The sequence below is a fragment of the Calypte anna genome, chromosome 19 (assembly GCF_003957555.1).
Source record: "Calypte anna isolate BGI_N300 chromosome 19, bCalAnn1_v1.p, whole genome shotgun sequence".
Taxonomy (NCBI): Eukaryota; Metazoa; Chordata; class Aves; order Apodiformes; family Trochilidae; genus Calypte; species Calypte anna.
Window position 1 is genome coordinate 6,328,423 of NC_044264.1, and position 14,269 is coordinate 6,342,691.

The 14,269-nt window shown below is 61.3% G+C and overlaps 2 protein-coding genes across 7 annotated transcripts in view; one reads left to right on the top strand and one right to left on the bottom strand.

Annotated features, from left to right (window-relative positions):
* The first annotated feature begins 5,756 nt into the window (after nucleotides 1–5,756).
* On the top strand, nucleotides 5,757–10,386 carry HIC1 (HIC ZBTB transcriptional repressor 1). 2 transcript variants are annotated; one of them, XM_030462503.1, is made up of 2 exons: nucleotides 5,757–6,128; nucleotides 6,850–10,386. In XM_030462503.1, exons 1-2 carry the CDS (start codon nucleotides 6,077–6,079, stop codon nucleotides 8,793–8,795), a joined length of 1,998 nt encoding a protein of 665 aa, XP_030318363.1. In that variant the 5' UTR covers nucleotides 5,757–6,076; the 3' UTR covers nucleotides 8,796–10,386. The 2 variants fall into 2 exon arrangements, with proteins under 2 accessions (XP_030318363.1, XP_030318364.1); XM_030462504.1 differs by lacking the exon at nucleotides 5,757–6,128 and adding an exon at nucleotides 6,497–6,666.
* Nucleotides 10,387–10,660: 274 nt separating this feature from the next.
* The window catches only part of SMG6 (SMG6 nonsense mediated mRNA decay factor), a 110,628-nt gene continuing 107,019 nt past the window's right edge, over nucleotides 10,661–14,269 (bottom strand). For all 5 annotated transcript variants that reach the window (XM_030462262.1, XM_030462263.1, XM_030462264.1 and 2 more), the window contains one exon: nucleotides 10,661–12,855. In XM_030462262.1, the coding sequence (XP_030318122.1) occupies nucleotides 12,725–12,855 (131 nt within the window). In that variant the 3' untranslated portion in view covers nucleotides 10,661–12,724. The remainder of the gene's footprint in view (nucleotides 12,856–14,269) is intronic.

The window sequence follows — 14,269 nt, forward strand, 5'->3', positions numbered from 1 at the left end:
CCCCGCACCGGGCTCCGTCCCTGCTTACCTGGGGGCGAGCCCCGCCGGTGCCTCACCTCCCGCGGGCCCTGTGCCTGCCTACCCGGGCCTGGGGCTGGGCGGCTGCCGGCGGGGAACGGCGCCGGTGTCGGTGCTGCGCTGTCCGCAGCGCGCGGGGCTTTTATAGGATCGGGCTCGTAGTAACGGGGATCTCGGCTCATTCATAGAAAAGCATCAACCTACACAATGACGTGAGCGCTACGTCAGCGAGGAAATTTAGGGAACGGGAAGACGCTACTATTTATATCGGCGCGGGGGGAGGACAAGCAGCTCGGAGTCGGGCAGGGGGTCCGGGCTGCACCGGGACCCCGCCCCCCCACCTCTTCCACCGCCTCTCCCCCCTCCCCCCTGGTCCCCGGCTCTTCGGGGTGCAAAGAGGAGCAGCACCCACCACCCAGCGTCCCTCCTGCACCTGCCCCCAGATCCACCGAGGTACGAGCAGGGGGTCCCTGACCCCCAAGACTGTGGTGTGGGGCACGCTCCGCCCCAGTCCCCAGGTGACCGCCCAGGGCACCCACTGACCCTCTCCCATCACTCCTCTAGGCCAGAGCGTGTCCCCATCCTGGCCTCGTGGTGTCACCGTGGGGCTGACAACCCCCTCGTCATGAGAAGGGGTTGCACAGGGCTCCAGGCCTGCCCACACCCAGGCACCTGCGACCCACCCACAGCGACGTCCTGGGCAGCACCCCCACACCTGCCCCTAGTATGAACCCCTGTCCCTTCATTGCACCCATGGGTGCCATCCCGGTGCTGTGCAGGAGGATGTGGCAGCACAAAGTGGTGTGTGAGTGGGTGAGTATGGGGGCACCCCACCGCAGCACGGCGTTTCCATGACCCTACTGGCCCCACAGTGGGGCCTATGGCCCACGGATTGGATCCCCTCAAAACCATGGAGCTGTGACTTTGCAGGTGAATTGATTTTATGTTACCCCCCCCCTAATCCCAAGTGCCAGCCTGCCCCTAACATGGGCTTAGAGCCGTGTCAAGGGGGACATGGGAGGGGGGGCTTCCCCCCCCACACCCCCTTACGTATACATCCTTATCGCCCCTCTCTCATTCCTGCTGGAGCCTTCTGACCTCACTCTGCTCCGGCGAAGCATCATACCGGTTGCCACAGCAACAGCGGCGTTGTCATTGACAGCAGCATCCGCGCTCGGCAGCATCCGCCGCTGCGCAGGGCCGCACGCTACTATTGCGGGGGGGGCCCATACCACAACTCCCCCCTCCTTCCTCACACCCCCAAACACCTGCAGAAAGGTTCAGGGAATAAGCCCCCCCAAAAAAACCCCAACCCTACACACATACAAAAAAATCCTCCACCAACTGTTAGGGTGCTGCCACCCCTCAAAAAACTCCTTAACTATCCCCCTGGGGACATCGGGGTGTCACCCCCCTCCTCTTTTTCCCCATGCAAGGCCAGCACCCGCCCCGTCGGGGCTCTCCGATGTGGCTGGAGCGGGGGGGTTGTCGGTGGCTGCCGCAGCGCTCCCCGCCGCAACCGTGACTCAGCCCCGGGATTAGTCAGCAACCGGGGCCGGCCCACCCGCAACCGGCTGCGCAGCTCCGCCGCCACCGCCCCCTCCGGGGGGGAACCGCTCCCTCCTGCCCACCGCCGCCGCCCCGGTCCCCCGCCGCCCCGGTGCGCGTCGAGGGACCGGGGCGGCGGGGGTGGCTACGGGGAAGCGGCCGCTTCGGGGGGCGATTTGAGAAGGGGGTGGTTGTGGGGGGTTCACATGCCGGAGTGTGGCCCGTTGCTGCCATCTCGTGGGCTTTTTGGTGGGATGCAGCAGTGTCCCAGTCGCGGGGGGAATGGAGGGGGGGAGCGGGGGTAGACTGGTGGGTGGAGAGAGGGGTGTGTGTGTGTGTGTAGGGGTAAGGTCATCTGTGGGGTTTGCAAAGGTGGAGGGGGGGTGGGAAGGCGTTAGAGGAAGGAAGGAGATGTTGGATGAGGAGGGTGGAAGGAGAAAAGGACAGAAGATGTTGCCTCTGAGCCTGTTGCCCTCCACGAAGTGTTATCTGAAATTTCAGAGGTCCCATCACCCCATCAGGTATCACTCCACAAGAAAAGAGGTTAGGTGGGTTATTCCCTCTGTATCCATCACTTTTCAGGGATGAGTGCTGTTGTTTGAGCATCACCCCACAATTAAGAGTGTCCCATTGCTCCCTCCAGCTGACAGGGTCCCCACAAAGCTCAGCTAGGGAAAACACAAAACCCTGTCCCTGGGGAGGAACTTCCTCAGGCACCTGGACGTCCAGGGAGCCACCTGGCTGGACAGAGAAGGACAGGTCAGCAGAGAAAATTCCAGAGATCCTGGTGGGCACGAAGTTGATCACAAGGCAGCAACATGCCACTTTGGGGATGCTGGGTCCAGTACTGGCTCCCCAGTATAAGGGTGATACTGACATGTTGGAGAGAGTTCAGTGAAGGAGCACTTAGAAGATTAAGGTCTAGAGTATTTGTCCTGCACAGAGAAGTTGAGAGAATTGGGGTTCCTCAGCCTGGAGAAGACTTGTGGGACCTTATCAATGTATACCCATACCTGGAACGGGTGTGGGTACAGAGAGGATGGAGCACAGGCTTGGCACAGGGGTGCTCTGTGCCAGAAGCAGGAGCAATGGACACAGACTGGACCATAAGACTTCTCTCCAACCATCAGGATACACCTTCTGTGAGGGGAGTACGGGCACAGGCTGCCCAGGGAGGTGCTGGATTCTCCATCCTCAGAGATATCCAGAAGGCATCTGGGCAGTGTCCTGGACAGTTGGCTCTAGGTGGCCCTGCTTGAACCAAGGGTTGAATGATAACCTCCTGAGGCCCTCCAAGCTCAGCTACTGTGTGCTTCTGTCCCTCATGCACCTGAACATCACTCCACAAGGAAGAGGTCCCACTGCCATATGAAACATTGCCTTGTGGGGAAGGCTCACATCATCCATCTGAACATTACCCCACAGGGAAGGGTCCTGCAGCCACCTGAGTGTCACTTCACTAGGGAAGGGTCCTGTCACCCACCTTAGCATCACCCCACATGGAATGGAATCTCTTTGTTCCATCATGAGTCACTCCACATAGAAGTTTCTCACCCACCTTAGTATCACCCCACAAGGAAGGGGTCCCCAACATTATCCCACAGCCGGTGCAGCAGCCATGGACTGGTGAAGGGGTTGCACCATTCCAGGGGTGGCTCTGCCCTTCCTGCCACGCCACAGAAGTCCCATCATGTTGTGGGGGAGGAGGGACACCAGGCACCCTGGGAGCAGCCAGCATAGTCCTGTGGCTGCCCCCAACTCACTTTGCAGCAGGCAGGGCTGTGCACAGACACTCCCACGGCCGTGCCTGACTCCTGGGGCAGGAGGTGGGCAGCACTGCTCCACACTCAACCAGGAGCTGCTCAGTGCTGCCACGAGTTTCACGGCCTCAGCCCAGCGACGTGCATCCTCTTGCAAGCAATGGGGGGGGGCTGTACCCCAGCACCACCGGGAAAATGAAGTGTGAGCTGCCAGCGGGGGCTGCAGGCTCCTGGCGGTGCCGGATGCGGCCCGGCTGGCCAACACTCCATAATGGAAGACATGTGTGTGGGCTTTGGGGAGAGGCTGAGCTGGGAAACAGGGCCCTGCAGAGACCGGGGGGCTGTATCCTGTCCAAAAGCCCAGGTCCCACATGAAGCCAGGCATGCAAACGCGATCCAAACCACAGCTGGATTTGAACCGAATCTCCCAGCATCTGGGCTAATTTGCTGCAACTTTGATTGATCGTGGGGAGGGGGCACGGGCGGGAGACGCTCCAGCTCAGACCTCCCAACAGAGCCAATGACTTAACCAGAGCTGGTTCCAATCTGCTCAGCACATTGAGGCAAAAATGCCCCTTTCCCTGCACGCTTCTGTACGCCGGCTCTGGCTCTGCCCGTGGTTCTGCAGTTGTCCTTGTCCCTTAGGGATGAATATGTCCCCGGGGAGTCCCAGCAGGCTTTGGGGGCCACAGAAGCTGAGTCAGGCCTTCTGGGGCTCGGGATCACCTCAGTGTCCCTCAAAAAAAAGCAGAGCTGGATATTACTAGATCAAACCTCCCTCTCCACCTGCCCCAACCCCCTGTGGGCACTGACCCATCCCACGAGAGGCCAGGAATGGGAGAGGAGCTGCGAATGAGGGTGGAAAAGGTGAAGGTTTTTCCATTCCCTCCCTCGGTCGCTGCCTCGAGGGTTCGGCGTCACTCAGCAGGTAGCTGGGGCAGCCCGGGGTCCCGGGCGGCCCCGGGGGAGGCAGCTGTCTGGGAGCTGCTCGCTGCCATGATTTATACAGCACAGCCCCATAAATTACCGGGACGGAGCCCGCGGGAGCCATCGCTCACAGTGACGTCCAGAACTCGCTGCCAGAACCTGAAACACTTCCAGCCGTTAATTGAAGAGGAGAGAAAAAAAAAAAAAAATCAAGGCAAAGGGGGGTTTGGAATTAGTTCCCCGGGGAGCTGGGATTAAACCACGGCTCTGTAACGAGGCGTTGCCTGCTCCCTGCTCCCATGATCCTGATGATTCTCCAGGGAGGGGAGGTGAGGATGGGGACTTCTGAGGTTGTGTCCACCGCAGGGTCCCTGTGGTCAGCATCACCCCTACCCTGTTCCCGGGGTGGTGTCTCTGTGAAGAGCTGAGGCACCTTGGATCTGGTAGGAACCTGAGGATGGGCTGCAGCCGAGTGATGCTGAGCCAGGAGAGCACAGCCATGAATCCTCCCTGCCAGCACACATAACTTCTCCCTAATTCAGGGCTCGGGTCAGGGTGTGCCAAAGGGATCCCCGCAGGATTAGTGGCAGTCCCTGAGGTGACCATCATAATGCTTTGAGGCAAGAAGCCGCCGTGGGAAAGGAGAAGTGAAAGTGCGAAGCGAGAGGACGCTTCCTCCACGCCAAGAGGGGGACACCCCAGGTTACAACCCCTGCCCAGCAGCCATTTCGGGGTGTGTCTGAAGGGATGAAGTGAGGAGAAACGTGGCACTGCCTCCCCCCGCCTCCCTCCTTCTCATCCCAAACTACCGCAAACCCCTGGCCCACCCCGAGCCGCTGCCACACATCTGGGCGCCAGCCCCCCCGCCTCCCCTCCCGTCCCCCCCGGCTTTCAGCTCTCCCCCACCAGCAACAAATTAGGGCCGGCTGCCTCCTCCCCCCTCATCCCCAAACGCCTTCCCCACATCACCTGAATCCTTAAGGTCCCCCAAATAAGCACCCACTCCCCACAAGTGTCCCCCTTATGTCTATCAGCACCCACCCCTTGGGTGGGGCAGCAAACACAGCTCTCTAGCAGAGAACACCCCCCTCGCACCCCTCGAGACATTTTATTTTACCCTTCCCCACCGTCCGCCCCGTCGGGTCCCACTGCGCACCTGCCGGTAACCGGCAGGGGTGGAGCGTACCGGGAGCCACTAGATGGCACCCTGCGAGCGGTACCTAGAGGGGGGGGACATCGGATTGTGCCCGGTGACAGCGAGAGGGGGGAGCGGGAGCTCCGGAGCTCCCGGCCACCACCCCTCCCCCTCGCTGTCACCGGACTAAAAACAGTTCCCTAAGGATGGAGACCCCGGAGGGGGCGGTGAGGTCGGGGCGAGACCGGTCTGGGGGGGGGGAGGAAAAACCTCCTGGGTGAAGAGGAGGAGACCGGGATGGGGAGGGAGGGCAGAGAAGGAAAAGAAGGAGGAGGTGGAGGGAGGTGGGGGGGGCCCGGCTTGTCGGTGCCCCGCCCGGGGATGGGAGGAGGAAAACCTCCCGCCGTCCCTTTAACAGCCAGCGGCTCTGCTCGGAGTTCAGGCCGGGGTCAGGGGGAGTTCGCAGCCCGGGTTTCACCTCCGAGTTGGCGGCGTCGGGAACCCCGAGGAATCGCTGCTACTTCTTCCACCACCACCTCCTCCTCTTCCTCCTTCTTCTTCTTCTCCTCCTCCTCCTCCCGTTCCGTGGGACCGGCCGGGAGCGCGGGGTATGGAGGAGCAACAGCAACAACGGAGGAGGAGGGTGGAGGGGAACAGCAACCGGCGGCGGCCCCCCCGGGGCTGAGCCATGAGAGTTCACCGAGACCTCGGCTGGTTGGCGGAGGCCACCGGGCGCCCAGGTAAAGCAAGGGTTGTGGAGGGGTGGGGGGCACACAGGGCACCGTATGAAAATTTAAAAACGGGGGGGGGGAGGGGGGAAGGCAAAAAGTAGCTGCGCGGGTGCTTGGCTTTACCCACCTGGGTGGGGGGGACCGGTACCAGAGTGGAGGCGGGGAGGGGAGGTCCCGCATCCCCCCCCCGCCCATTTCCCCGGCTGTCCCCCCGCTCACCTCGCGGAGGGGGGCGAAGGGGGAGAGGAAACGGGGGGCGGGAGGTGCCCGGGGGGGCACGGCTGGCCGCCTCCCGGGACTGGGAAGAATAAGAAGCGGGGAAGCACCGCGGGGAGCCGCGGCAGCGGCAGGTAACGTCGGGCGGCAGCCCCGGGAAGAGGGACGGGTGGGGGGCACCGGGCCGGTTTCCCTCCACTGCTTTTCCCCAGCAGGTGGGCGCGGGGGTGCCGGGGCGCGGCATTGGCTGCGGCGGCTGCGGGTGATGTCACTTTCTCCAAAAGCCTCTGGGGGTTTTCACCCCCCTCACGCCCCCCCAGCCCGCCAAGAAGTAAGTCCCCTTATAAGCGGTGGCACCGACCAGGCGGTTGCGCAGAGTGGCCGGGACACGGTGGCGTGCGGGGCTGAGCCCCAACATCCCCCCCCCCCGACGTGTGCGGGTTGAGTTCCCCGCCGATGTATGGGTCGAGCACCCAGGGCCGGTTGCGAGGCTGACGACGCCGGTGTGTTGCAGGGCGGCGGGCGAGGAGCGGGATGCTGGACGCCATGGAGGTGCCGAGCCACTCGCGGCAGCTGCTGCTGCAGCTGAACACTCAGCGCACCAAGGGCTTCCTGTGCGACGTGATCATCGTGGTGCAGAACGCGCTCTTCCGTGCGCACAAGAACATCCTGGCGGCCAGCAGCGCCTACCTCAAGTCGCTGGTGGTGCACGACAACCTGCTCAACCTGGACCATGAGATGGTGAGCCCCGGCATCTTTCGACTCATCCTTGATTTCATCTACACCGGCCGCCTGGCCGAGTGCGAGCCGGGTGGCGAGCAAAGCTTGGGTGCTGTGCTGGCCGCCGCCAGCTACCTCCAGATCCCTGGCTTGGTGGCCCTTTGCAAGAAGAAACTGAAACGCAGTGGCAAGTACTGTCACCTGCGTGGGGGTTACGCACCCTACAAGCTGGGCAGGGGGCTGCGGGCTGCCACGCCGGTCATCCAGGCCTGTTACTCGGGGACACCACGGCCTGTGGACCTGCCACCTGTGGAGCCCTCAACACCGCTTAACACGCAGTGTGGGGAGCTGTACGCCTCGGCCACCCAGGGAGCCCCGCTGCACCCCCATGGGCTGTGCCCCCCTGAGCGCCACTGCTCACCGCCCTGCGGCCTTGACCTCTCCAAAAAGAGCCCCACTGGCCCTTCCACCCAGCTCCTGCCCACCGACCGCCTGCTGCCCGGTGAGCCCCGCGAGCCCTCTCTACCCCCACGACATGACAGCCCTCCCATCAGCGCTGGACTTTTGGCTGGCCACCCCGCCGCCTACAAGGACTCCCCACCGGGTGGTGAGCCGGGGGGGCACCCCCATGCCCCCGACCCCTTCCGCAGCACGCCGCCCTGCCCTGAGCCCCCCTTGCCCCGCGCTGATGGGCGCGAGCTGATGTACCGCTGGATGAAGCATGAGCCCCTGGGCCCCTACCTGGACGAGGGGGAGACAGAGAAGGAGCTGGAGCGGGAGGAAAAGTCCGAGTCACCGCCCGCGGCACCTCAGCCTCGCTACCCCAGTGTGGAGAGCAACGACCTGGAGCCCGATAACAGCACAAGTGAGGAGACGGGCAGCAGCGAGGGCCCCTCACCGGGTGATGCACTGGACCGCTACTGCAACCACCTGGGCTATGAGCCGGAGAGCCTGGGTGACAACCTGTATGTGTGCATCCCCTGTGGCAAGGGCTTCCCCAGCTCTGAGCAGCTCAATGCCCATGTGGAGGCCCACAACGAAGAGGAGCTCTATCACAAGGCAGCAGCTGAGCAGGCTGTGCCCTTCCTGGACAAAGGTGGCCCAGGACTTGGTGACATCTTGCGACCCTACCGTTGCTCCTCCTGCGACAAGTCCTACAAAGACCCGGCCACATTGCGGCAGCACGAGAAGACGCACTGGCTGACTCGCCCTTACCCCTGCACCATCTGCGGCAAGAAGTTCACGCAACGTGGCACCATGACCCGCCACATGCGCAGCCACCTTGGCCTCAAGCCCTTCGCCTGCGATGCCTGCGGGATGCGCTTCACCCGCCAGTACCGCCTGACCGAGCACATGCGCATCCACTCAGGAGAGAAGCCCTATGAGTGCCAGGTGTGTGGCGGGAAGTTTGCCCAGCAGCGCAACCTCATCAGCCATATGAAGATGCACGCGGCCGGCCCCGATGGGAAAACCAAGCTGGACTTCCCTGACAGTGTCTATGCCATGGCCCGCCTCACTGCTGACCAGCTGGGGCTCAAGCAGGAGAAGGCGGCTGAGCTGCTCTCCCACACCTCGCACTTCCTCAGCGACCCCAAGGCCATGGAGAGCCTCTACCCTCTGGCCAAGTTCACAGCCGAGCACCTTGGGCTGAGCCAGGACAAGGCGGCTGAGGTGCTGGCACAGGCTCCCCACCTCCATGCCGAGGCCGCCCGGACCATAGAGCGATACTCACCTCCCTAGCACCGGCCCAGCCGGGGGGTGAGGGGGGGTCACTGGGCTCTCCTCACTGCCCCGTGTGGAGCTGGGGGATTAGGGGGTGAGAGGCAGTGGGTGCTCATCCCCTGGCGCTGATGATGGCCCCGGAGAACTTGCTCGTAGTGGAAGGTCCTGTGAGAGCTGCCCTAGGATGGCTGGATGGCACGTCTTGCCATGAGTGCCCCATCTCACCTGAGAGAAGCCGATAATTCAGGGACTGACCTCGTGGCATGGCTTCCCCCTGTCCATGGGGTGATGCTGGGCCCCCGGCATTGGGGCGGGAATGAAGCACAAGCTGTGAGGCTGGGCTGCACCCTGAGGCTTTGGAGGACATGAGCCGGCTCCATACCTCAGGGCTGTCCCCAGCAATGCCCCCCAGGTGAGGGGACCCCCTCGACAGCTGCCCCATCGCCACGGTGGGACCTGCTGGCCATGAGCTCTGCCACCACAGGACCCAGACTGTGCCACCTCCATCACTGCAGGGCCGTGAGTAGTTTGTCCATCATGGCTGGAGTGCTGCATCTGTTCTGAGCAGGAGCATGACCATGCGGGGCTGGGGGGGGGGGGTGCCAGCCTGGTCACCCCTGGGGACATGCTGAGAGTGTGGACAGACTGATGGAAGGGGACAGTGGAAAATGAGCAGCGGGCGCAGGGAGAGGGGACAATGGTCAACTCTATGCCAGGGTCGGGGCTGGGAAACTGCGATGCTCCTTTCTCTGGAGCAAGCACTGACCTCCTGGCCCCACATTTTTTGGGGGGTGAGGCAGGGCCCGTCACAGACTGAGCCCCTGGGCCCTGCCCTAGCAGGCACCTTGCCATCAGGGATGTCCGGGGGGGGGGCCCAGGGACCTGGTGGCTTTGCCCTCAGGCAGCAACTTGCCTCGATTTAAAAAAAAAAAAAAAAATTTTTTTTTTTTTTTTGCCAAAGATGCCCGTCCTCAGTGCAGTAGGGCCAGCCCAGGGAGTTCATGACAAAGACAAAGCAGCCTGGTTTGTCAGCTATGGGGAGGTGGGCAAGGGCTGCGGGGGCGCTCAGGGGGAGGTTAGAGCCGAGGGAAGTGGAGGGGCTGCCCCAGGCTGGGCTCCCCCCTAGGGGCCCAGCCCCCCTCTAGGGGCATCCCTGCCACTGCCGAATCCCTCTCCTGCCTCTGCTCACTGTGGGCAAAGCCTCCCCCAGCCTGGACCCCCCCCGGCCGGTGCCCTGACCCCTCTGCCTGGGGCTAATGTGAAGCTTCTCCCCTCCCTGCAGCCCGTCCTTTCCTTTGCACACGAGGCCCCCGGGGTGGCCGCCAGCAGCGACTGTCCCCGGCCTCGCCGCCACTGTGCCTTAACCTGAGCTGGCCGCTGCTGCCCGGTGTCTCCCTGGTCCCCGGGGGTTCCCTCAGGCTAACAGCCTCCCTTCGGAGCCACAGCAGCACCCAAAGCACAGCTGGCAGCTCCCAGTGGGGCCCCCGGCCCCCTCTGTATCACGTCCAATTTGTACACGGGCTCCTCGCCCTTTTTGTTGTTTTGTTTCGTTTGTTTTTATTTTTTCTATAGTCGAAACAGAATGAGCAATAAAGTGACATTAAACACGCCTGGCCTCGTGTCCTTTTCTGGGGGTGGGTCTGGCTGGTGTGGGGGTCGGCACTGAGTGGGGGTGGGAGATGACCTCGAGGTGGGATGATGGGTGCGGAGTGAGGGGTGCGTGGAGCGCCCTCAGTTTTGGGGGCAGCAGCAGCTGCAGGGGGGACAGGGCCACCATCGTCCTTGTACGTACAAACAAGTCCCACTGCCGTCGCGCCCTGCACCCACCCCTGCCCCAACCTTGACAACAAACTTGCCCATTGACAGCTAATGAAACAAAACACTGCACAGACAAGTGTTTAATACTAAAAATTATTAAAACCATCTTAACAAAACAAACCGAAAGTGGCTGCCTCTCAGAAACATGGTGGGCTCACGGTGACAGCCTGGCATGGATGGCCCCAAGCTTGGGACACTCAGGCTGGTGAGCCCCCACTCTGCTTGCCCTCGTGCCAACTGGTCTGGTGGCAGCAAGAGCTCTGTCCCATGGCTGAGCTTGTGCCAAAGCATGAGGGGTCAGCAACCAGCAGACCCACAGGTCTCTCTGAGCTGGTGGTACCCCAGGAAGGATTTGGAAAGGAGCCTCGGGGCAGCTCCATTAAAAAACAACTATTTAAACACACCCAGCATGGAGGAGAAGGCAAAGTCTATGTGGTGCTCACAGCCAGCAGTGCTGCAGGCAGCTGCAGGCATGTACCAGGGTGTGGGTGCTGTGTGCTCCATGGTCCCAGGGGGCTCAGCTGTGGTGATGTCTTCATGTGCCCGGCACCAGGTCTGTGCACCCCAAAGTCTCTGTCAGACAGGCTCTGCCCCGCAGCACAGATCACCCTTTGCTGGCAGCCCAGGTGTTCATACAGCTGAGGTTGACGAGCACAAACCTGCTCATCTTTGTCACTGTGTCACCAAGGCTCTGACCCCAATGGTGGCCGTCAGGCAGCTGGCACAGGGGTAACGCTGGACTTCCTGATGCAGACACCGGTTCTGAGCCACCCACGCAGGAAAGGAAAATGCTGGGCTTCATCCTACTGCTTCCTCCACCACCTTTGCTGCTTCCCTCCCACGGCCGAGGTGCCCCAGCAGGGACTGGGGACGGCTGTGGGGGTCACTCCCATCCTCTGCTCATGGGACTTGGACTTGACAGAGCTCCAGGGGCTCTGCTTTGCAGGTTAATGCTCCCTCTTAAGCTTCTGTATCTGGTGTCTAACTGGGCCAGGGAAGGGGGGAACTTGGTGGTGGGACAACATGGTTTGGAGGGGGGGTCAGCAAAGCCCTGACCCTGCACAAGCTCCTGGTGCAGGGTGACCCAATGGCAAAGCAATGGGTGCCATCACTGCACCCTCCAGGGTGAAGGAGCAAATCTAGAAGGGACCCTCTCTGCTGATCAAGTGGCAACAGGCTGGGCATTGCCCTGGCTCTCCACAGTCCCTCAGCCATGGGTAGAAGCCATATCCCACATGCAGAAGGAGTCTGTGACAATGTGAGAATGCATGGGACCTGTGGGACAGCTGGTCCTTGGCGATGCAGAGGATTTTGTTAGCCTCATGCTGAGTCTTATGTTGAAAACGTGGCTAAAGGGACTGAGGGGCTGGGGGAGGAGGGAAGGGGTAGGTAAGGGCAAGGGAGCAGAACACAAAGGAGCTGTGGGGGGATCTGGGGGGTGTTCAAAGCTTTTCCCCCACAAAGCATGCAGGGCACACACCTGAAACTTAACCTACGCTGAAATGTGAAATGAAAAATAAGCAAAACCTGCACCAGGGAGAGAACAAGCAACTCTGCAAACAGCAACCCCTGTGTGGGGCAGGGAAGGGGCCGGTGGCCTGGGGCTGCCTGGGCCATGCAGGACGAACAGGCTGGGGCAGGAAGGAACCTGCCCCTGAAGTCCACGGCCTCTCCGAGGGGCACAAGCTATAGACTAAGCAATCCCAAAGTCTGGCGTTTCCCTGGTCTCTGCCAATGCAGCCTACAAACCCAAAGAGCCACTGACTAATGACTTGAGCTCTCTGCCACCAAGCAAACCAAGCAAAAAGCTGGCGGGCTTGCCCAAAGCTTCCCTAGCCAGCGGGACTTGCCAGCTCCTCCCCGGCACTGCCCAAAGGCTGGTGGGACCCTCAATGGGTCCCAACCTCCACGTGAACCATCCACAGCAATGACCTTTCCAGCTGGTCTGCCCTCGGGGTGGGGGGGCCCTTGGCAGCACGGCCATTCTGGGGTGGGTTGAAGACGTGGCGTTTATTGTTCGTGGTGGGCTGGAAGGCGGCGTGTGGTGAGGGCCGCCGCTGAAGCCGGTCTCCCACCATAACAGGCTGTGTGACTCTCTCAGGGGGCTGTTGGCCCCACTCGGCCCCCTCTCAGCCCTCCTGAGCCCACTTGAGGAAGGTGGGGATGTCCCGCACCGGCACGTTGCGGGTCAACGCTTTGACTCGCAGGTTCCGGTCATCTGTCAGCAAAACCACTTCCCTGAGCAAACGGATGGGATCATCTGCAATGAGAGTGAGAGTGGTATCAAACTCAGACCTCCCTGCTCTGCCCCTGCCCTTGCACCCATTACACACCCTGGCAGTGCTCCCAGCTCCAAGCCAAGGCTTCCTGGTGTGGCTTGGAGGCAACACTTCATCCCAAAAGCCATCATCTCCCTCCCTGATGCTGTCTGGGGGATGATCTGTGATCCCTGCCTGCAGCCCCGGGGCTGCCCGCTGCCTGCCTGGTACACGGTGCTGTGCTGCAGGCAGGGAAGAGGAGGTCCTTCTGCCTGACCCAGGCCAGGAAGACAGCTCGCGACCCTGGCTCCAGCAGGAAGCTGGTGCTATTATTCTGGTGATCTCATTATAAGATCTAAAACCAACCCTGATTTTCTTTTTTTTTTTTCTGTGTGTGCGAAGCTTTTTTGGAGTCGCCACTGACACTGAGGCGTTTCTGGCTGGGGCTCAGACAACCAGAGAGAGTTGAAGCCTGAGAAATAACCAAAGGGATCTTGCCCCCAGATGGATGAGCTGCCCCGCACGCAACGTGCTGGGCTGGGATGTGGGAGCCACGCTTACGTGTGTGTGAAGCAGGGGAAGCATATGGGGTATGTGTAAGCAGCTGGGTCCTGTGACCAGAGTACTGTTCCTATGAGCACAGGAAACACAGTGCCTCCGAGCCAGGACGGGAATGGAAAAAACAGAGTTTATGGGAGCCCAACATGGGCCCAGATTGGCTGCACAGGGAGCGGCAGGACGAGGGGAAGGGGCGGGTGGCCAGGAACGCGGGCTACGGTCACGGTGTCGGGGTGAGGATGGTAAGGTGAGTACCCTGGTCAGCCCGTGCAGGGAGGAAGGGGAGTGGGGACACAGCAGGAGAGCAGGCATGGCGCTAAGAGCTGCTGAAAGTGGGACTGGGAGGCTTTGTGCGGACACTTTAAGAAATGTGTAACAATAAACATCCTCTGCTCCGTGCTGGTGACGCGCCTCCTTGTTACAAACCAGAGGCTGTCAGCTTGTCAGGCCCCATTCCCCATAATCCACATGATTTCAAAATTCAGCATCATTTGCACATAAACATTTGGTGACGGTTTCTCTGTGAATCTGACAAGTTAAGCTGCTAAGAATTTGCACTGACAAATGTGGGTTGATTTCTTGGGCAGCTGCTGATGCGATTCCCATCCCCACTGTCCTGGCAACAGCTCGGGGGGCTGTCTGGTCCCAGCACACATGGCCAATGCCAACCCAGCACTGGGAAGGGAAAAGGGCCTTGGGCCAAAAAGCACCAGGGCTTGCATGGAAGAGGCTGGTTCTGGCCCTTTATCACTGCTTCTGGCACTGTGAAATTGCCCCCTTGATATTTACAGTGGGCTTCGAACAGCCTGGGGCATCCCCAGCACTGTGAGGTGTGCATTTGGCAAAGTGGTGAGAGGG

Bases quoted from the DNA above. Each gene is read 5' to 3' on its own strand.
- HIC1 (XM_030462503.1), top strand. From the start codon at position 6,077: ATGAGAGTTCACCGAGACCTCGGCTGGTTGGCGGAGGCCACCGGGCGC. The intron at 6,129-6,849 runs GTAAAGCAAGGG...GGTGTGTTGCAG, and splicing joins GGAGGCCACCGGGCGCCCAG to GGCGGCGGGCGAGGAGCGGG.